This window comes from Protopterus annectens, chromosome 17.part0, assembly GCF_019279795.1.
Source record: "Protopterus annectens isolate FY-2018-M chromosome 17.part0, PAN1.0, whole genome shotgun sequence".
Classification (NCBI taxonomy): Eukaryota; Metazoa; Chordata; order Ceratodontiformes; family Protopteridae; genus Protopterus; species Protopterus annectens.
The window spans coordinates 589,035,197-589,057,942 of record NC_056751.1 but is presented as its reverse complement, the minus strand read 5'-3'; the positions used below and the strand labels follow the sequence as shown (position 1 = coordinate 589,057,942).

The following is a 22,746-nucleotide window of genomic DNA, read 5'->3' as shown; positions in this document are numbered from 1 at the left end:
AGCACTTTTGCACTCTACCAACGCAGGGTTTCACAGTGCAGGGCAACCTGACTCATCCCTGGAATATTTTAATGTGTGGCAACTGTTTGTTTGGAACAAAGGTGGAATACATTACATTGTCACCCTCTTATATCATAATCGAACAAAGGAATTGTACATATATATGGTATAACTGCTTAGAGGGGGTTATCTGCATGAAAGTAACTTATCCTTTTGTTACTTGCATAGTTTAAACAGGCATCTAAACAATCCTACCTTGGCTTGTGATTTACTGTGGAGTTGACTAGTAAGAGAAGTTTTATTTGCATTTATATTTTATTTATCACTGTTTTTCACTGTCTGTAGTTAGGAAGGGATAGTTAGTGAACAAGATTTACTTTTATTCATATTTTGTTGTTTTGCCTTTAATTCACTGTTGGTTGTTAGAAAGGGATTGGCCTTGGACAGCCAATCTCTAGCCACCCCCAAGGGACCTAGACAGCTATAAATTCACACAGACTGCAGACAGGAAAACCTTGAATATATCAAAACAATCCTACCTTGGTTTGTGATTTACTGTGGAGTTGACTGCTAAGAGAAGTTTTATTTGAATTTAGATTTTATTTGTTATCACTGTTTTTCCCTGTTGAAGGTAGGAAGGTATAGCTTGTTAGCAAAATTTACTTTGATTCATGTTTTGTTGTTTTACCTTTAATTTCACTGTTGGTTGTTAGAAAGGGTTAGGTTTTAGACAGGCAAGCTCTGACCATCCCAAGGGAGATAGACAGCTATAAATTCACACAGATACAGACTGTAGAGAGGAAAACCTTGAGCATATCGAAACAATCGTACCTTGGTTTGTGATTTACTGTGAAGTTGACTTGTAAGAGAAGTTTTATTTGAATTTATATTGTGTTATCATTAGTTTTCACTGTTTGTAGGTAGGAAGGGATAGCTTATTAGCAAGATTTACTTTGACTCATATTTTGTTGTTTTACCTTTAATTTCACTGTTGGTTTTTAGAAAGGGATAGGTTTCAGACAGGCAAGCTCTAGCCAAGCCGGCTACCAGTGGATCAAACACGTCACACCAAGTCACTTCAACGAACCAGGAAATACAACAAACTGGTAACACCGGCTGTGAAAAACGGAGCCTTTGGAAGCAGTTCAGAAAGGCTTACTGTTTATTAAATCCACTTGTTTTAATGACAAAATTAAAAAATGAAGAAAAGACCAAGTACTGTGAAACGCTAAACGCGTTTTTCGTTCCACACAATAGTAGAACTTCCTCAGACAACGGTCTTCCATTCACTACAATATTTAAAACTAATGCACATGCTTACAATTATCGTTAATAGCATACCATTTGTTTTTTAAAGTGCCAGTACTTCCAGATATAACCATACAAGTTACAACATTTATACACATTTGTATAAACCAATAATATAAATCATAAGTATATTATATTATATTAACTGAATCCAATATATTAACTTCAATAAATTTAAAAATAGGTATGTGAATACATAAATTTATGGATAAATAAATAAGCAAATACATGATTAAATTTATTCAGCAAGAATCACCCTTAGAACTATCTCAAAAGGTTTTTAAGTTTTAAAATACATGCTATGGAACATGAATCATTAATCCCTGGCTCTCTACATGCAGCTAGACGTAGCTGCCAGGCTAGTTCTCTTTTCTCTAATTCTAGTTTCAGAAAGTTTTCATTGACAAAATTAGTATCTAAATACTGTTTATTGATACCATCAATAACCATAAAGGTAAAGGCATGGCCATGGTTGTTTCCACAGCAAGACATTAATGATTCATGTTCCATAGCATGTATTTTAAAACTTAAAAACCTTTTGAGATAGTTCTAAGGGTGATTCTTGCTGAATAAGGTTTTTATATAATATGTTTTTAAAAACGCTTTTTAGTATGTAAGGTTTGTTGTGGGACTAGTTTTTAATTTTTTAATCTGAATTTGGTTTGTAGCCATTGCTACTACTTTCAGTCACGAGCATTCCTGGATGACAGGTATTTGATGCACACACTATAAAAACAATAATAATAAAAAATGTCTAAATAGAGTTGCCCTAAATGCAGGTTGGTTTAATACACTTTGTAAGGAACAACTTTTTTTAGTATTAGTAAAAATATGTAAAGTACATGAAAGGTACTATACAAAGATACCAACATTACAACTGTCTTTAGGGAATAAATTTAATCATGTATTTGCTTATTTATTTATCCATAAATTTATGTATTCATATACCTATTTATAAATTTATTGAAGTTAATATATTGGATTCAGTTAATATAATATAATATATTTATGATTTATATTATTGGTTTATACAAATGTGTGTAAATGTTGTAATTTGCATGGTTATATCTGGAAGTACTGGCACTTTAAAAAACAAATGGTATGCTATTAACGATAATTGTAAGCATGTGCATTAGTTTTAAATACTGTAGTGAATGGAAGACCGTTGTCTGAGGAAGTTCTACTATTGTGTGGAACGAAAAACGCATTTAGCGTTTCACAGTATTTGGTCTTTTCTTCATTTTTAATTTTGACATTAAACAAGTGGATTTAATAAACAGTAAGCCTTTCCGAATTGCTTCTAAAGGCTCCGTTTTTAACAGCCGGTGTTACCAGTTTGTTGTATTTCCAAGCTCTAGCCAACCCAAGGAGCCTAGACAGGTATAAATTCAAACAGATTGAAGAGAGAATAATCCTGAGCATATCTAAACAATCCTACCTTGGTTTGTGATTTACTGTGGAGATGATTGGTAGGAGAAGTCTTATTTGATTTTATATTTTATTTTCACTGTCTTTCACTGTTGTAGGTAGGATGGGATAGCTTGTTAACAAGATTTACTTTGATTCATATTTTATTTTACGTTTAATTTCACTGGTGGTTGTTAGAAAGGGATATGTTTTTAATGTAGCCAAGCTCTAGTAACCCTAAGGGGCCTAGATTCTTTAAATTCACAGAGACTGCAGACAAGAAAATTCTGAGCATATCTAAGCAATCCTAACTTGGTTTGTGATTTACTGTAGAGTTGAAGGTTTGGAGAACTTTTATTTCAGTTTATATTGTGTTATCACTGTTTCTCACTGTTTATAGGTAGGAAGGGATAACTTGTTAACAATATTTACTTTCATATTTTGTTGTTTTACCTTTAACTTCACTGTTGGTTGTTAGAAAGGGATAGGTTTTAGAATGGCAAGCTCTAGCCACCCCAAGGGGCCTAGACAGCTATAAATTCACATAGACTTCAGAGAGGTAAACCTTGAGCATATCTAAACAATCCTTCCTTGGTTTGTGATTTACTGTGAAGTTGACTTGTAAGAGAAGTTTTATTTGAATTTATATTTTATTACTGTTTTTCACTATTTATATATATATGAAGAGATAGCTTGTTAACAAGTTTACTTTGATTCAAATATTTGTTTTACCTTTAATTCACTGTTGGTTGTTAGAAAGGGATTGGGTTTAGACAGCCAAGCTCTAGCCACCCCCATGGGGCCTTGACAGCGATAAATTCACACAGACTGCAGAGAGGAAAATCTTGAATATATCTAAACAATCCTACTTTGGTTTGTGACTTACACTGGAGTTGACTGGTAAGAGAAGTTTTATTTGAATTTATATTTTATTTGTTGTCACTGTTTTTCAGTGTTTGTTTGTAGGAAGGGATAGCTTGTTAACAAGATTTCCTTCGATTCATATTTTGTTGTTTTACCTTTAATTTTACTGTTGGTTGTTAGAAAGGGATAGATTTTAGACAGGCAAGCTCTAGACACCTCAAGAGGCCTAGACAGCTAGACATTCACACAGACTGCAGAGAGGAAAATCCTGACCATATTCAAACAACCCTACCTGGGTTTGTGATTTACTGATCTTTACTGTTAAAAAGAAGTGTGAATGCAATCCATAGTGAATTATATCTTTTGTCTGGTTTGCAGAACAACTTTACTGTACTTTATTATTTAATTGTATATTGTTGATGTGATTTTTGTCATAAAAGTTTATTTAAGTTCTCTTTGAATTCTGTGGATACTGATTTTGATTATTTTCTTTTACAATATTTTATTCATTTGAAGTTGAATATGGATTCCTTAAATGATTATGCAATTAATGATTTGCTAATGCACAAATATCTTTTACTGTGTAATAAATGCTATGCATATTTTAAAGGTAACAGCTGATAAAACTTGTGGTCGGTGTTCCTCATGTCAAAAGTTGGCTGATTTGCTTACAGTTGTTAGAAGTAAGTCTAGACTTAAAGATGACGATTGCACTTGTGCAGTTTGCATGGCTTGGAGATATGTTTCGTATATTGATGACTGGACTGGTGAAATAAATAATGTTAGGCAAAGAACAAATAGAACACATTTAAGAAATTATGCATCTACTGTCTGCAAAGATCATTCAACCCCTATGAAACAAGACAATACCCCTGACAACTTTGGAATTTTGGTTGGAAGTATTCAGCAATATGTGGATCATGTTTGTTTAGAAGGAAACAAAAAAGAATAAGTTTACAACAAATAAGGAAGAAAAAGAAACTGATTAATGACTGCAAAGGGAAGAGAATACATACTAAAAAGGACACTGCTTTGTTATGTAACACACAGGTTATAGGTAATGATAATATTTTTCTATCAGAAAACCTTCAATCTACAGAAAAATATATCATTTTTCCAAAAGAGAAGGTAGGAAAAGAGGCAAGGGGCAGGTGAAAAGGAAGAAATCAAAATTGAACATGGAAGGATTGAAGAACAGTACCATAAGTAAAAAGAAGAGAAAGCTGGATGTTGACTACATGGGCACAAGTGGATTTACAAGACCAGCTGGATGAGAATTTAATACACAATGAAAACAGTAGAAATAATAAGATTAATGGTGATGAAGATCTATCCTTCCTAAGAATTGTTAGAGCAAATATTACTGTATTAAAAGCTGAACATTCTTCAGAGCTGGCCAGCAAAGATATTCTTGTAATTGGAGATTCAATTATTACAGGCACTGATACTTACATTTGCAGAGAAGATAATGAACATTGAATAGTGTTATCCTTGCCAGGAGCAAAAGTAGAAGATGTGAGACAAGCCTCGGAATGCCTTAATGTAAGGAAGTATGGATACATTTTTATTCATGTTGGTAGAAATGATGTAATTTGCAAGGATTCTCTGACTGTTAGTAGGGAACTTACAGCCCTCTTAGATAGTATAGCTTGTGCTGGTGTTAGGACATATTTTTCACAAATCACCTTTAGTAAGGATAGTCAAGACACTGTGAATGAAAAGATTTTTGGGGGTAAATACCTATATGGAAAAAACATCCTATTTTAAAAAATGGAAATGTGTAAAGCATTCAAGCTTAGTTTTAGGCACATATGTGTTCAGACAGGATGGCATGCATTTGTCAAGATCAGGGAAGAAAATTTTTACAGCAGATATTTTGCAATATTTCACAAATAGTAGGTAGGATTTTTGCCAGGTCGAAAATTTTACATTTCACATATAGGAACATTTGACGCAGCTCTGATTGTTCTTAATGCTAGGAGCATTAATAATAACGTCTTTTTATTGGAATTGGCTATGTTCCCACAAGATTGATGTTATTGTTTGTGAAATATGGTTAAAGAACAATGACTAGAAACTAGTCCTGTCAGGGTATAAATGTTTTTACTGTAACAGACATCCTAACAAAAAATCAGGTGGCGGTGTTATGATAAAGATTAAAGATATAGACTGTGTAACTGTGACAATAAAGACAACCCTACAACATATAACAATTATTGGAGTATATAGACCACCAAAGTCAAATGCAGATGACTTAGAGGAATCCATACATTTCTTGTATGAAACACAGAAGGGAAGAATAATATTAGCTGGGGACTTATTTACCAGAAACAAACTGGAATAATATTGATTCAACAATGTTAGTAATGAAATTATTCACAATGCATATTCAGGAACAATTGCTACAGATTGTAAAAAAACTACCAGTAGATAGAACATACTAGACATTGTGTTCCTAAACAAATTACTGTTCAAATCAAGTTTTACTAGCTTTGATGTGCAGTGATCATGGGGTTATAAAGGTTAATTTGTTGCAAGATAATTCTGCCAACTGAAATCTAAACCGATGCACAGAAGATTAATTACAGATTATATGGAAGCAAAACAGTCACAATGCAAAACTAACTGGAGTGAGGTGTTTATTGGAAAAACTGCAGATAGCATGTGGAAAGTTTTGAAAGATAAATATGAGCGCAAAAACTCAAAATATAACATCAGGATCTAGGCACATAACATCAGGGGGATATATTTCCATAAGAAAGATATCTTAAGGTGAAAGATAAAACATATAAGAAATAGAAGAGAGGTCAAACTACAACTTTGAAACCTAAATAAACAAGCTGGACAAACAGATTAAGCATAGTATGATACAAGGTCAAGAAAACTTTGAAGTCATTTTATATAAAGATATTGAGCTTAATGGGGAAACCTTTTTATAGATTCAGAAGATGTGGAAGGAGTAAAACCCACACAAATTGATAAACTGTAAACAGATTCTAACATTTATTCTCAGACACAACAGATTATAAATATATTTACAAAATGTTATGCAAAATGGTTTGGCTCCACCATAAATTGCCCTAGTGTCATCCAGGTAATCCCAGATACTGGAATCAAATTAGATTATATTGAAAAAGAATTGTGCAAACTGGATACAAACAAAACACAGGGAGGAGGTGGAATTAGTAAAAATGATCTGAGAACACTTCAGCAAGAACTTTTGGTGCCATTATATCTATTATTCACTAGTTCATATAATATGGGGAGATTTCTCTAGATTGGAGACATGTGCTTATTAAACCTGTTTTTGGGAAAGGGGAGTAGGACAAACCCAGAGCCATATAGACCCTTAAGTCTACTTTCATGTTGTGAAAAAATAATGGAAAAGGTAATATTGGATAAGTTATTGTCAGAACTGGATAGTTTGGGACTTGAAATCATATATCAGCATGCATATGTTGAAAATAGATCTATTACCACCTGTAACATGATGTTTTATAAGAATATAATAGCTATAATAAAAAAATGACTGTGATGTAATTTATATACATTTAACTTCAGCATTTCACAGGGTCATACACAAAACACTGATCAATAAATTAGTACAACTAGGTATTGATGTACTCTTGATAAGATGGATAGCTACATGGCTTACAAATAGAACATGCCAAGTACAGCAACTGGACAGGTGAAATCCTTGGTTACAGTCAAGTTGTCCCACAGGGCTCTGTCCTAGGCCCTTACTTGTTTAGATTGTATCTTTCAAATATATATATCATCTGAGATGTTCTACAGTCTATATGCAGATGACCTGAAATTGGGTAAACCGATTACACGTGTTACAAACAAGGCATGTCTGCAAAATAACTAGGCTAAATTGACCATGTGGGCACAGGTGAATAATATGCTGAGGAATTCATGAAAAAATAAGCATGAGAGATTTGGGAGACATAAAGGTGAATATTTAATACAGCACACAGTGATTGAAACTGTAGACTCATTTAAGGATCTGGGAATATGGATAGATTTAGCTATGAGTTTTTCTAATACCAATTGGTTAATGATACCGATAGAACTATAGGCTGTATAAAAAGATTTATAAAGTCTAGAAAATCAAAAATGATTAAGTCATTGTTTGTTAGTTACATTAGACCCAAACTGGAGTATGGAATAAATATATGGAAACCCTATAAGAAAACAAGCATGAGTAAACTGGAAAGTATACAGTATAAATATACCAATGGCATCCATGCATGTGAAAATTTAAGTTATTCTGAATGAGTAAAATATCTGAACTTGTACACTGTCTCTTATAGATGTCAAAGATATCTTATTCAGGTATATAGGGCATTTAGAGACAACTACCTCTGGGAATATTTGGGGTTATCAAAAAGTAATAGAGAATCATCAAACAACCTATGTAGATGATTCTATAGGAATGAGAAGTGTACAGACTACCAAATTACATTAAAGCAAGTACTAGTTTAGATATTTTTAAGAACAGCCCAGACACTTATTATAGGAACAAGTGTTTTGGTATATTGGCAAGCTAGAGGGGCATTAATGCCCATGCTTGAAATATTTGTATGCATGTATGTAACCCCCATTGAATATTGATCTTTTGATGCCTTGTTGATTTCAAGTCTATAATTACCAAATTGAATAGTGTTTAAGTTCTGCTGTCTATCCAGTAGTGAATGTAAGCACAGATTTTTTTTCTATTAAGCAATTACTTGTTTATCACAGAGGGATAGAGAGAGAGAAAGACAGGGGGAGTCCCAACAAAAACATGAATGTAATTTCCTAAGGGTGCTCATTGAAATATGAAAATGCCACTTGAGAAGACTAAAATTAAAATGAGCTTCAGGGACTGAAAAACACATAAAGAAATAAATTAGGACATGTACGTTAAACCTGCATATTGCAGAGGTGCTTGTGCATCTATATAACCCATATTCTATGATGAATATAGTTCAGTCATTTTTTTCATTATTTATTTATTTATTTTGAGTATGCTGACAGAAACGTCAATAGATTTGGACACCACTGATCAGGAGATGTGAGATGTCAGGGGCAATGCATCAGTGCTCTCAAAACAAATTAAACACACAACTGCCAGGGATGTACTCTGTTGTAAGTTCATGAGTATACATTGAAAGGGTTATTTCTGAAATTGTTAGGATCACAAAACACCAGATTAACTTTGTGATCAGAGAAATATTCACTAAGTCTGAGACTGGAGTACCTCTGAATGTTCCTCCTTCCCATAATATAGCAATCTTAGTATATCTCAATGACAAGGGTGGTGGTGGTGGGCACAGCTCCCTAACATCAGGCAGTGCAGGGGGCTAAAACCCTACTGCAAGAGCACATTAGTGATGTTACAGTGAGCTTCAGAGTTACTGCCTTTATTTGCCACTCATCATTTAATTTCCCTAGTTGTGGGACTTGCAGCTGTACATGTCTCACTTTTCATATGTACATTATAGACAGTGTGGCCAGAAATAAATTATCCTAGCTTTGTGCCATACAATTCCAGATGGCTAGCCTTATGTGTCAAACTAGTATATCTACAGCATCAAAGATCCTCGAGATAGTCATTCTGTACTTCTGAAAATGTTGCACCAGGCACATTTTGAAGCAGGCAGAATGAACATTTTGGCCAGATCAACTTTATATTTGTGACTTAGCATGAATGGAATACTATACACATTGACAACAGAATTCTGCTCACACTTACAGATCCCATAAAGCACTGCTTATGCATATCATTAAAAAATCTCCGTACAGCTGCTTTGAAATAACTGGCACACTTTTGATTACCTCCTGTCATTCTGTGCACTCATATTTTCTCCCTGATTTACTGATTATCAATAAAATTATTCTCTTTGCACTACTTTTCAGTTACTTATTTTTGAAATCCAAAGCACAATGTAATATTATTATATTATTGTAGAACATTGTCACTATCTGAATTCTTCCTTTAGCTATTGCTATCATGTACACACATTTCATTATGATAATATTATTTTTAGACTGGTTATTTCATAAATTGTGCAATTTCTTGTATATTATGCTCTGTTAAGACAATGTGTACACATCTTGCTATAAAAGATATCTCCTTGTTGTGGCAATAGTATATTTTTTATTTTATTTGCATATATTTTATTTGTATATGCATATGTATGCACTTTAAACTTGGGTGTTTGTACATGCACTTTTTTTTCTACCCCTTGCACAAGTCATTGCTGAAAATACTCATCTGACTTCCTATCTTACATGGTTAACAAGTAAATAATAAAATAAGTAAATCAGCATCAGCAAAAGGAAGTAAAACTGTTTTAAGGCTATCAAGGAAACAGTGAACTACATTTTAACGCAACTTTACATTAATGGGAATGTAGTGAAAAACTAAATTATAGTCTGCACGTGGACTCTATTGGCCCATTCTTTGGAAAATCTTAGCATTGATACATGTGGATTTTAAGTAGATGTCTGTGAATGTCATGAATTCATTTACTTCTCCAGGAGCATTTAAAAACTAGGACACGCTTCTGGTATATATAACATGTTGTAAATTTTAATTTTTGAATCACTACTGAGCATTATATGGGGAATATAATTCAGTGAATAATTATTTATTCATATTGCTTTTCTTTACCTGGAAATTCTCACTGGGCTCAAGACCCCTATTCAGTGGATGCCCGGTGACAAACGCTATAATCAACAAGTAACAGAATTTTCAAATGACAATAATACAGTGACAAAATGGAAAAGTGCAATTAGTATTTGGTTTTCAGTTATGGGCAGAGAGAAAGATGTAATTTGAATACTATTGAACAAATTAACTAGAATGCTGGATTTATTTCAGTTGCTTAGTAGAAAACCAAATATCACAGTAGAGATGAACCTAAACATTGACCATTACATATATCACAACCCCACCCGCAGTTTCTTTATACTGACATATGATTTCTGTGGTGTTATTGTTTTTCACCAAGAAGTTATTTACCTGCACCCACCAAAAAAGTTTCTGTTTTTAAGAGCAATATAGTATTTGTGGACTTCTAGTATGGCACCATACTAGAAAGGTGCATCCCATGGTACTCTGTTTAAAAACTTAAAAAAAAAAACTAGAGTTGCCAGAAAAGTAGATTTGAGGTAAAACAATTAAACACGGAGAGGGCAAGAACATCGTTGATGCCCAAAAATGCCCAGAAAGAAAAAGGAAAGCAGAAAGGAAAATGGAAGAATCCTACACAGATGCTGGAAAATAAATAAAAAGTCCAGAAGAGAGCAGAGGGCCAGATCACCTAGTGAAAATCTGGAATAAAATCAAATAGATGAGAAAATTCCTTCAGGATAACTTAGCTACACGTAAGAAGAGAATAGCAGAAATACAAAACTGAATTAATGAATATTGAGACATAATTCAAATCTTGATAGACAAGAACATAGAAGTCAAAGTGAGAATGGAGGCAGCAGGCATAAGAGCAGAGTGCCTAGGGGAAAAAACAATAGATCTCAAAGACAGAGCCAGATGGAAGAATCTAAAAAGTAGTAGGAGTCTCAGAGTTATGAACAGAATGATTTATTTATTCATTTTCCATCTGTTTGCCCGGGAAGTCTGACTGGGCAATATGATCCATTTTCATTGGAGGCCTGGGCAGAAAAGCTCCATTACAACAGTGATACAGTCAAGAACAATATAGTTTATACAGACAGAAGCTGATAGTATTCGTATTGTACAACAGACAGTAGTTCTTAAGAGTCACAAAGTAACAGGGATACAGTTATCCTACTACTCTTCCTGGAAAGGTATTTGACATAAGAGAAATTTATGTAGAAATGCTATGAATCAAGATATGCTATATGTTTTTAAGTTTCAAAAACAGAAGTATGATATTTTTCAGAATTTGTCATACTTGTTCATACTATAAAGAGTCATTAAGAGATTTTTTGGCAAAGAGGATAATATATCTAAAGAGGATCTGAAGCTAGAGGTGGTGCACAGGACCACATGGTAACCACTATGGGAGAAAACTCCAAGGGTGAGACTAATTATACCAAGATTCTTGTCCTGTGAAACCAAAGAGAAAAGTGTTAAATGAAATATGGAAGCTTTGCAAGAGTATATCAGTGAATGAGAACAACATTTTCCTGGACCAAGACTATTCATATGAAAAAAGGGGAAGAGGAAGAATGCATTGAAATTGATAATCTGGCAATGTAAAGAAAAAGGCCTAAAATAGAAAATGCTGTATCTTGCATTACTGAGGATCTTCTTGAATGGTAGAGTTAAAACCTTCACTGAGCCTAAGGAAGTAAACAGCATCTTGCAAGAGAGAAGCATTGGAATGAATGATTTTGAAAAGGATTGCTGCAAGAGCAGGACAGTACAGGCCGAACAATGGAAGGAGGCTGCGTGCAAGAAACAAAAACTTACTTTCCACTTCTTATGTAAACACAAATACTGAAGGAGAATGCAGAGATTGTCAAGGCAGTGATGAGGAAAGAGAAAAGTGAAGGAGTGGTGGTAATAATAGAAGAAGAACCTGGAGTAAGACAATGAACAAAAGTTGTCTGGGAAAGGAGGGGTAAAAAGATCTGCAAGAATGGATTAAGGTTGTTGAAACAGAATGCAAAACCAAATTGATAAACCTGATAGTTCTGAACTGCAAAATAGTTAATTGATTGATGAAAAACAACCTTCATAGCTAAAGGAGACGAAAGTTAAGTGACCACTTTTTCTCCCTGCTGATACAGACTATTCATTGTATGAAATGTATAAATGTAAGTAAAAAAATAAGGGGTTAGACAGGGAAGTGAGACAAATACTGAGAGGTCTTCCACCTAAAAGGTAGCAACTCTGAAGTAATGGTGGATATATGAACACTTAATTGCAACATTGAATAATGAACATAGTGGATAACTAACAATGAAAAAAGACACTGGGTAAAATGTGAGAAAATATAGGAAAAAGAGAAAATAACCCAAAAGAGGGGGCAGGGATGGAGCACACACAGAAAACTGTGAACTGTTTGTTAGAAGTGAGAGAAAGGCTAAGTACAAAACTGAGAGTTTCTCCACCCATCAGAATAAAGGAATGAAAGGCACTCCACCAAATGAAGGGAATGTGCATATACAGAAAGAGGGTGTGAAGTAAATATACAAACATAGGAATAAGCAAAAAAATGGACAAACAGGCCAGGAGTGAGACTCAACCAACATGTTAAACAAGAATGTGCTAAGTGCTTTCAACCCAAATGCATAAAAAGGGGGTTCATCAGTACACCAAAGTAAAATCACCACTTTCTCTTATAAGCTCCTTGACGTGCTATCATACTGTTATTATAAAGGTGATTCTCTGGAAGCATTGGCTGCTTAAATGAGCCATATATTAGAATAAATAACAATTAAAACTTTAAATGGATGTATAAGCAAATTAATGCAAAAATGAATGTGAAGAGTGTATGCAGTCTGCAAAGATTACAGTATATGTGAATATAATAATGTCTGCCTATGCTATATATATATATGAAGTAGAACAAGCTGGTAACACCGGTTCAGCAAAAACGGAACTTCTGCAACAGTGTAAGTTGTTAAAACCTTCAAATTTTATTCACCAAATGATTCGCTCACTGATAGCAGTAAAAGCCAAACACACCAAGTAAACGTGAAACGCAACATGCGTTTTTCGTTCCCCTTAGTAGATGAACTTCTTCAGACAAAATACTTTTTACAAATGCATCTTTTATATACGTGCATGTGCTAGTAATTATTACAATCAACAACCTAATAATGCTTTAAAGTGCCAGTGCCACAAATACAATTCATAGTTTACCAATTTATAAAAATAATGTTTAAAACAAATCATTAAAAATTCATAAAACCTAGTCATGAAAAACAACAACAACAAAGGTCGGATTATGAACTAGTCGGATTGTAAACAAATCAGATTATAAAGGTTTATAAAAAACAGGTTGCAATAATCTAATACTAAAAACTCATACAAGGTTCTGGCTGTTAACTTCATTTTTTCTTTTTTATAAAATGTTTCACTGTACTTAAGGATACCTATATGTGTGTCTATCTAGTATAAAATAATAGGAACTTACTCTCTTCTGAGCTTTTTTTCTAAGGTCAGAACTCTTTTAAATTCGTATTATTCTTACACAGACAATACGGCAAGCTTTTACAATACTCATAAGCATTGCGGTGTATTGCTCTTCTCTCTCCACCTACAATTCTTACTTGCCTTTTTTAAAAATAGTAGTTCATAATTAAACATACAACAAACAAATTTCTCCTTTACTTTAAATTAATAAGTAAACAAGTAAACAAGTAGTATTCTAACTTTTCTTCTCTGTTTCTTCATTCCGGAGCCAAGCCTATTGTCAACTATAATAATTTCTACCCTATCTCATGAGATTTTTTAACTTTAAAATACATGCTACAGAGCATGTCTCATTAATACCTGGCCTACTACAAGCAGCTAACCGAAGTTGCCAGGAAAGTTCTTTTCTTTCCAGTTCCAGTTTTAAGAAATTTTCATTGACATTATTATTGTCTGTGGGATACTTATTTACTCCATCGATAATCATAAAAGAGAAAGAATGCCCAGGATTACTATTGACGTGTCTAGCTAAGGCATTTTCTTCTTTAGATTTTTTAATTGCATATAAATGCTCATATATTCGATCACGCAATCGTCTAACCGTCTTACCAATATAGAAAGACGGACATTGTGAGCATTGTGCCAAGTAGACTATGCCCTTAGAGTTACAGGTGAACAACCCTTGAACATGATATACCACTGATCTTATTATAAATGAATCTGATGTTAAAATGTACTTACAATATTTACATAAGCCACATTTTTTAGTTCCTCCACCTGTTCTAGACTTTACAATTTTTGTTTCCAGTAGTTTTTTCATGTTTGTCCCCCTCCGGTATGTTATTGTCGGGTGGAAATTTAGTATTTTAGAAACAGTATTGTCCAAGGAAAGGTAACACCTTGGATGTGGAACTGAAAAAAGACAAGGATATGTTCACAGCAAAAATCTTTAGGAAAGCTACCTACTCCAATAGTTTCCTTCATTTTACCAGTATGCATCCCCCATTCCAGAAAAAAGCTGTCGTAAAAGGCCAATTGGTCAGGGCAGCGAGGATGACTACACTGGAAAATGAATTTGAAGAAGAATGTGACCTGTTATACAGTATGTTTGTAAAGAGGGCATACCCTAGGTCATTTTTGGATAACATTTTCAAAGAAGTAAAAGAAAAAAGATATGCAGGAGTATATTTGCCTATTTTGAAAAATGGAAGTAAATCTACCATTATTACAACTGTAGAGGCAGTGTCCCCTGCCTATTCAGAATATGAACATTTAGAAACAACAATGTTAGAGAACAGTTCAGTTAACAAAGATGAGGGTAGTAATTTCTCAACGGCCTTCACATTTACATACTGTTTGGAAGCAAGAGATATAGGTAAAACAGTAAGGAAATATTGGTGTTACCTTTCCTTGGACAATACTGTTTCTAAAATACTAAATTTCCACCCGACAATAACATACCGGAGGGGGACAAACATGAAAAAACTACTGGAAACAAAAATTGTAAAGTCTAGAACAGGTGGAGGAACTAAAAAATGTGGCTTATGTAAATATTGTAAGTACATTTTAACATCAGATTCATTTATAATAAGATCAGTGGTATATCATGTTCAAGGGTTGTTCACCTGTAACTCTAAGGGCATAGTCTACTTGGCACAATGCTCACAATGTCCGTCTTTCTATATTGGTAAGACGGATAGACGATTGCGTGATCGAATATATGAGCATTTATATGCAATTAAAAAATCTAAAGAAGAAAATGCCTTAGCTAGACACGTCAATAGTAATCCTGGGCATTCTTTCTCTTTTATGATTATCGATGGAGTAAATAAGTATCCCACAGACAATAATAATGTCAATGAAAACTTCCTAAAACTGGAACTGGAAAGAAAAGAACTTTCCTGGCAACTTCGGTTAGCTGCTTGTAGTAGGCCAGGTATTAACGAGACATGCTCTATAGCATGTATTTTAAAGTTAAAAAATCTCATGAGATAGGTTAGAAATTATTATAGTTGACAATAGGCTTGGCTCCGGAATGAAGAAACAGAGAAGAAAAGTTAGAATACTACTTGTTTACTTGTTTACTTATTAATTTAAAAGTAAAGGAGAAATTTGTTTGTTGTATGTTTAATTATGAACTACTATTTTTAAAAAAAAGGCAAGTAAGAATTGTAGGAGGAGAGAGAAGAGCAATACACCGCAATGCTTATGAGTATTGTAAAAGCTTGCCGGATTGTCTGTGTAAGAATAATACGAACTTAAAAGAGTTCTGACCTTAGAGAGAAAAAAAGCTCAGAAGAGAGTAAGTTCCTATTATTTTATACTAGATAGACACACATATAGGTATCCTTAAGTACAGTGAAACATTTTATAAAAAAGAAAAAATGAAGTTAACAGCCAGAACCTTGTATGAGTTTTTAGTATTTGATTATTGCAACCTGTTTTTTATAAACCTTTATAATTTGATTTGTCTACAATCCGACTAGTTCACAATCCGACCTTTGTTGTTGTTGTTTTTCATGACTAGGTTTTATGAAGTTTTAATGATTTGTTTTAAACATTATTTTTATAAATTGGTAAACTATGAATTGTATTTGTGGCACTGGCACTTTAAAGCATTATTAGGTTGTTGATTGTAATAATTACTAGCACATGCACGTATATAAAAGATGCATTTGTAAAAAGTATTTTGTCTGAAGAAGTTCATCTACTAAGGGGAACGAAAAACGCATGTTGCGTTTCACGTTTACTTGGTGTGTTTGGCTTTTACTGCTATCAGTGAGCGAATTATTTGGTGAATAAAATTTGAAGGTTTTAACAACTTACACTGTTGCAGAAGTTCCGTTTTTGCTGAACCGGTGTTACCAGCTTGTTCTACTTCTTAGTTAGCTGACTCATTTTTGTGCGACGCTATATATATATATATATATATATATATATATATATATATGTATATATATATATATATATATATATATATATATGTGTGTGTGTGTGTGTGTGTCTGTGGGTGTGTGTGTGTGTATGTGTGTGTTTTATATATATATATATATATATATATATATATATATATATATATATATATATATATATGTGTGTGTGTGTGTGTGTGTGTGTGTGTGTATATATATATATATATATATATGTGTGTGTGTGTGTGTGTCTGTGTGTGTGCATGTGTGTGTCTGTGTGTGTGTGTGTTTGTGTGTATATAGATAATAATATTATATATATTCTACCAGTAAAAATTCTAATTAAAGGAATGTCCTTTAAATGCATAGACTAACCTTGTGAGTGCTTTCTGCCCATGTTATATGCATGATGTATACAATTGTATTTGTTTTATGTCAGTTACCATCTAGTCATGTATATTTGTACCCATAACGGATCTGAATTTTATAAAAGCCTAGCAGTTTGCTGTACCTCGATAAAGGTCTTGTAACCGGAACACTGAATCACTTCACGTTAATCGTGTCCTCAATGTTGGACTCATGATATGTCCTTTTCTCTTTGGCTAAGAATTATTAACAGGACAGGACAGTTTCTATCTGTGATACCAAAATATTCTCACCCTTCAGCGGTTCCCAAGTAGGTGTGACTCAAGGATCAAACTTTTGCACAGTGCTCTTTTCTCTTTTTGTCAATAATCTATCCCATGATCTAAATGAATCAAATACACTTCTCTATAATTACAATTTAGCATCACATGAAAGTGAAGATTCTTCTGCATCCAAAGCTACTTAAAAATGTATTTTCAGAATACCTGACATTGGTCCATGAAATACAAAACAAAATATCAGCTCATTATAAATATGATCCATAAGCTATAGTACTCCTCAATACCTGAAAAACAACACATTTATAAATTAATGATCCAATTAATGTTGCAATCTGCTAAGAGTTCTGCTGTAAGTACCTTGGAATATTTCTGAACCCCCCCCCCCCTTGCTTTCTTCCATCATTCTTAATTGAAAAGTGCCTCACCAAACTAATGACTGCTCAAAAACTCTTTAAGCTATTTAAGCAATCATTAAATTTGACCAAACTCTATCATTTATGCTCTTGAACACTCTTCACAAACTCTATTATCCCCAAGTACTGTTTAACAAAGACTACTGAATTATTCCCACTAGGGACCTCACTTCATTATCCTAAAAAAAGACTTACCCTTCAGTAGATTCTGGCATACCTGCTATTACACTAGTACATAGCCTACGATCACTTGTGAGCTATTAGAAATTTTAGACAGCCTTCTATTCCCTCTGATATCCCTTGGAGTGTGCTTTACTACTACAAAGTCCCACTTTTTTCCCTAGTAATCATTTTTTTCCTAAATTACACCCACTATTATAAACAAATTTCCCTGTCTCTGTTTATAGTGCAATAGATCACATCATGACAAAGTAAACCTACTTCAGTTACTTATACCATGTGCTTTTGTAATAGTAGGTGATTATGGGCACAAATCTTAAGCATTAATTAATATTCCTTTTCTTGGAAGCTTGTTTGATCTGCAAAACCAGTACAACTTCAACCCACAAATATTTTCGGACTACCTAAAACTGACTGGACACCTTTAAGAACTCTCCCCCTTGACAACACCATCAACTACTTTAGTGAAACTTTTCTGTACCTCCTTAATAACCTTGCTCCTGTCAAGACTAAAAGAGATAAAGCTATAACTTCTCTTTGGCTATCTAAGGAAACTAAACAGATCATGCTCCTAAGAGACAAAAAGTAGAAACAATACCAAAGAAATAAGCAACCTAATACCCTACTAGAATTTAAACAACTCCACAACTCCATAAAAAAAACTAATAAGCAGAGACCACAAATCATATTACTCTAAGCTTCAATCTGAACATACTAACAACCCTACAAAATTCTGGAATACTATCTCCTCCTTCTTTTACCCCGGCAGTAAAGACAACCCACACCGAAACCCTAACTGCTCTGATCAAGAAACAGGCTCTCTGTTTAACACCTTCTTTGTGGAATCTATAGCCAAATTTACTTCCAGCTTCCCCAGCTCCACTCCAATATCTCTACCCCTCCCGATACATTCCGCTCTGATCGCAAAATATATACCCCTTCCTTCAACTTCAGTCCTGTGCCCACACACATAATAAAAAAAAAACTTCTCCTTCAACTGAAACCATGCTCCAATACACCAGATAATTTACCTGCATCCTTCCTCAAACTATCTGCCAACAGCATAGCCTTCCCTATCTCCATCATAATAAATAGATCAGTCCAACAATCTTATGTTCCCTCACTTTGGAGACAAGCATTCACCATCCCACTCCAAAAAGGTGATAAAACAATGACACCACTAATTTCCGTCCTATTGCCATAATTTCCCCACTCTCAAAAGTCCTGGAAAAATGTATTTATTCACAACTGATGCCTTATTTAACACAAAACAACCTCCTAACCCCCACACAACATGGATTCTGTCCTGGCCACAGTACCATCACTGCAATCATCTCCTTCCTTGAGTCCATTAACCATGCTCGTGACTCTAGCAAAATCATGTCAATCCTGTTCCTAGACCTTTCCAAAGCCTTCAACACCATCTCCACACCTTATACTCCTATCACAACTTTTCTCCCTCCATTTCTCCCCTTCCACCATAGCTTGGTTCACCAGTTACCTCTCCAAAAGACAACAAGCTGTTAAATGGAAACATTCCACCTCTTCCTTTCTATACTACCCTACTGGGAAACCCCATGCTTCTGTCCTTGGCCCCTTACTTTTCAATATATTCATCAAGAATGTTCATCACTCTTTCTCCATTTCTACACTAACCCAGTATGCAGATGATTTGACAATCATCTGTTCACCCCTTCTGACCGTCTACAGATAACACAGTCAGCTTTCTCAAATACTGAAACCTGGATGCAAAACAATCACCTAGCGCTTAATGCCAATAAAACCAAATTAATGATTTTTTCCCCATCTAAACACTCCCCCATTGATAAAAACTCCTTCAAGATCCTAAGCCAGAATAACAGTTCCACTGAAATTGTCCCTCATACAAACTGCACGGCATCATTATTGACGAACTTTTAAAATTCGATATCCACATCCAAATTAACATAAAAATTAGGACTCTTATATAGGCATAACCATTATCTTACTCCCTCCACCTTGCCTCCATATATCTTCTCCCCTCCCTAACGTATGGTGCTTCTCTGTTCTTGAATCTTCAGCTCAGCCTTCAAACTAAATTAGAAGCCTGTTACAGTAAAATCTACAAATCCACCACCAACTCTAGGAACTCATCCCATCACTGCATCCCCCTCCACTCACTCCAATGGCTCAAGCTTCCCAACTATCTGAACCTCTTCAATCTCATCACTGCCCATAAGCCTATATTTAACCCACTTGGACATTCTCTGCTATCCTGCTCCTTAGCTAAACTATGGAACTCTCTTCCTCCCTCCCTTAGAAATACTCATAACCACTCTAACTTTAAATCCCTCCTCTAATCCTATCAATGCCCCTGCTCCTTCCCCACATAGGACCTTCATATATCAAAACCCACCTTCTAACTATGCGCATCATCTCTGCCTCACATAATTTGCCCTTCTACTCCTGCGTAACCTCCAGATTTTGTTAATAGTTTATTTCCAGCAATTTCTCATCCTCACTTGTAATTCGCTGTTAATGATCCTTAGATTGTACTGTTGCTAGATTTTTACTACTATTATTGTGGAATGTAAAATTTCAATTGTAATTCACTGTTAATGACTCTGTACAGTTGCTAGATTTTATTATTATTATTGTAGAATTTAGATTTTTTTTACTGTAGAATGCTGCATAAAGCTGTATGACTTATTTGCTTTGTATGTGTATATCCTAATATGTTTGTCATTGTTACTGGAGCTTTTCTCACCTGGCCTTCACTGGAAACAGGCACTTTTTAGAACCAGTGGACTTTCCCACTCATCAAAATGAAATAAAAAAAAAATACATAAATAAATAAATAGAATAAAATTTGATTGAATATTATTTCAGGAACCAATCAACTACTATGCACACTTCCTCATGTATGTATCTGTCAACTTTCATCCTCTATTTTGAAAACATGCTGGATACATTTAAAGTATGTGACTATTTAAATACTTGTTACTGTTGTAATTACTGACTAGATCTTATGTAACTGTTAATATTCTGTACATTTCAGTATCTTTTTTATGTAATTTGCTGTGCTCACCTTTAGCGTGGTCTTCTCTGAAGAGTTTTGTCAAACAATTAAGAAAGCCAGTACATAAAACATTCCCTTAATTTTGTCTTTTATTTTTCTCTCTTCTCTCTTCGTGCTTGTACACCTTGAAAGTTAATCTCATAATAATATAGCAATGAAGTTACAAGATAATTAGTTTTTAATGTCTTTTTATTATTATTGCTTGTTTAACAAGACTGTTTCTCTCCCACAGAGCCGAATGCCGTTGGCCATGTCAAAGTAGAAAAAGATCTGACAAACCTGACCCTTTCATGGAGTCTTAATGATTTCAACGCAAATACTTACAACTATAAACTCATTTCCAGTGATGCTAATGTGTCTAGAATTATCAATTCTACTACAGCAACTAGCGGTGAAGTTGTGGATAATCTAAGACCAGGAACCAACTACAAATTTATTCTGACTACTCTTACAGCCGATAATACCAGCAGTACAGAGTATTCATTCAATGCAACAACCAGTAAGTTTTTATATTCCACATGCCAAAATCTAAAATTCTTTGTGAACTTTATCCACAGATCTCATTTACTGACTCCTAATAAAATAATTTGAAGTTCTGAATGCTGGAATAGCATGTTCTTTCCTGCTTCTGGTGTTTGTTCTCCACTGTGTAGTAAATATCTTCACATTTACTGACTGTGTTTTGTATGGACAGCAGGAGGTTGCATTCTTCCAGTGTAGTACTGTTTGGTTAATAGAAACTTATCTGGATTTCGTATGGGATGGTAAAAATTAAGATTTTCAAATGCTTTTTTTTTTTAAATCTGACTGTTAAATTTAAATTGATTCTTTTCAGAATGCTCAGATTCCAAAATAGTTTACATATGGGAATGCCAGGCCAAAGATTCTGATAGATATCTTCCTGAATCAGTGTGATTCTGAAAGAAGGCTTGTGTAAAATGGTATTGAAAATGTATGCAGACTTCCATTAGCAGTATGTGAAATCCAGGAAATGCTTCAGTAGTGCAAATATCTTTAGGATGGAAGCAAAAACAACAGCTTTATGCCCACATTCAGCTTTTAGGTGCCCAAGCACAGAGACAAGCAGATATATATCAGCCTAAACAATGTTTAGTTTAAAGGAAAACCACCCTATTCGGTGCTAAAAAGGATATAGAAATGCATTGTGTCCCTACACCCATTGTGTTGTAGCAAAATCACCAGAAAGCAAAGCTGTATTATTTCATGATTTCATGAAAACTTACAAGTGTGTGTGTGTGTGTGTGTGTGTGTGTGTGTGTGTGTGTGTGTGTGTGTGTGTGTCAGTATGTATAGCTACATATGTATGTATATATATATATATATATATATATATATATATATATATATATATACTAGCTGCACCCAGCCATCTGTGGCTCAGTCTGGTTAAATGGAAAAGAAAGAAAAGGGAAAGCGCACGTTTCTAATATGTTTAATTTCACAATGCTTGTGGGTATACAATATTTTTGTTGTTCCATTGTCTGTGCAGATATAGAGATTGTCTGGTTTGCCGACTCTAGAACACGCAACATATAATTTTCCATGTGAGAAGCAGTCTGTGTGTAGATCTAAACTGCACAATTCTAAAGATTGGCCCTGAGCTTTGTTGATGGTGATTGCAAATGCCAATGGAATTGGGAATTGCAATCTCTTAAATTGAAATGGCATATCCGTTGGAATCATAGGAATGCAAGGAATGAGGACATCTTCACCTTTGAAAGGTCCTGTTAAGATTGTTGCTTCTATGACGTTGCTCATTAATTTTTTTACTGCAAGTCGTGTGCCGTTGCAAAGCTTTGGCTAGCTTGATATTTCGCAA

The 22,746-nt window shown here is 34.2% G+C and overlaps 1 protein-coding gene across 1 annotated transcript in view; it reads left to right on the top strand.

Moving 5' to 3' along the window:
• Window positions 1-22,746, top strand: part of PTPRH (protein tyrosine phosphatase receptor type H) — a 722,562-nt gene that overhangs the window by 173,416 nt on the left and 526,400 nt on the right. The window contains exon 3 of the mRNA XM_044059212.1: window positions 21,139-21,405. Coding sequence (XP_043915147.1) covers window positions 21,139-21,405 — 267 coding nt within the window. The remainder of the gene's footprint in view (window positions 1-21,138; window positions 21,406-22,746) is intronic.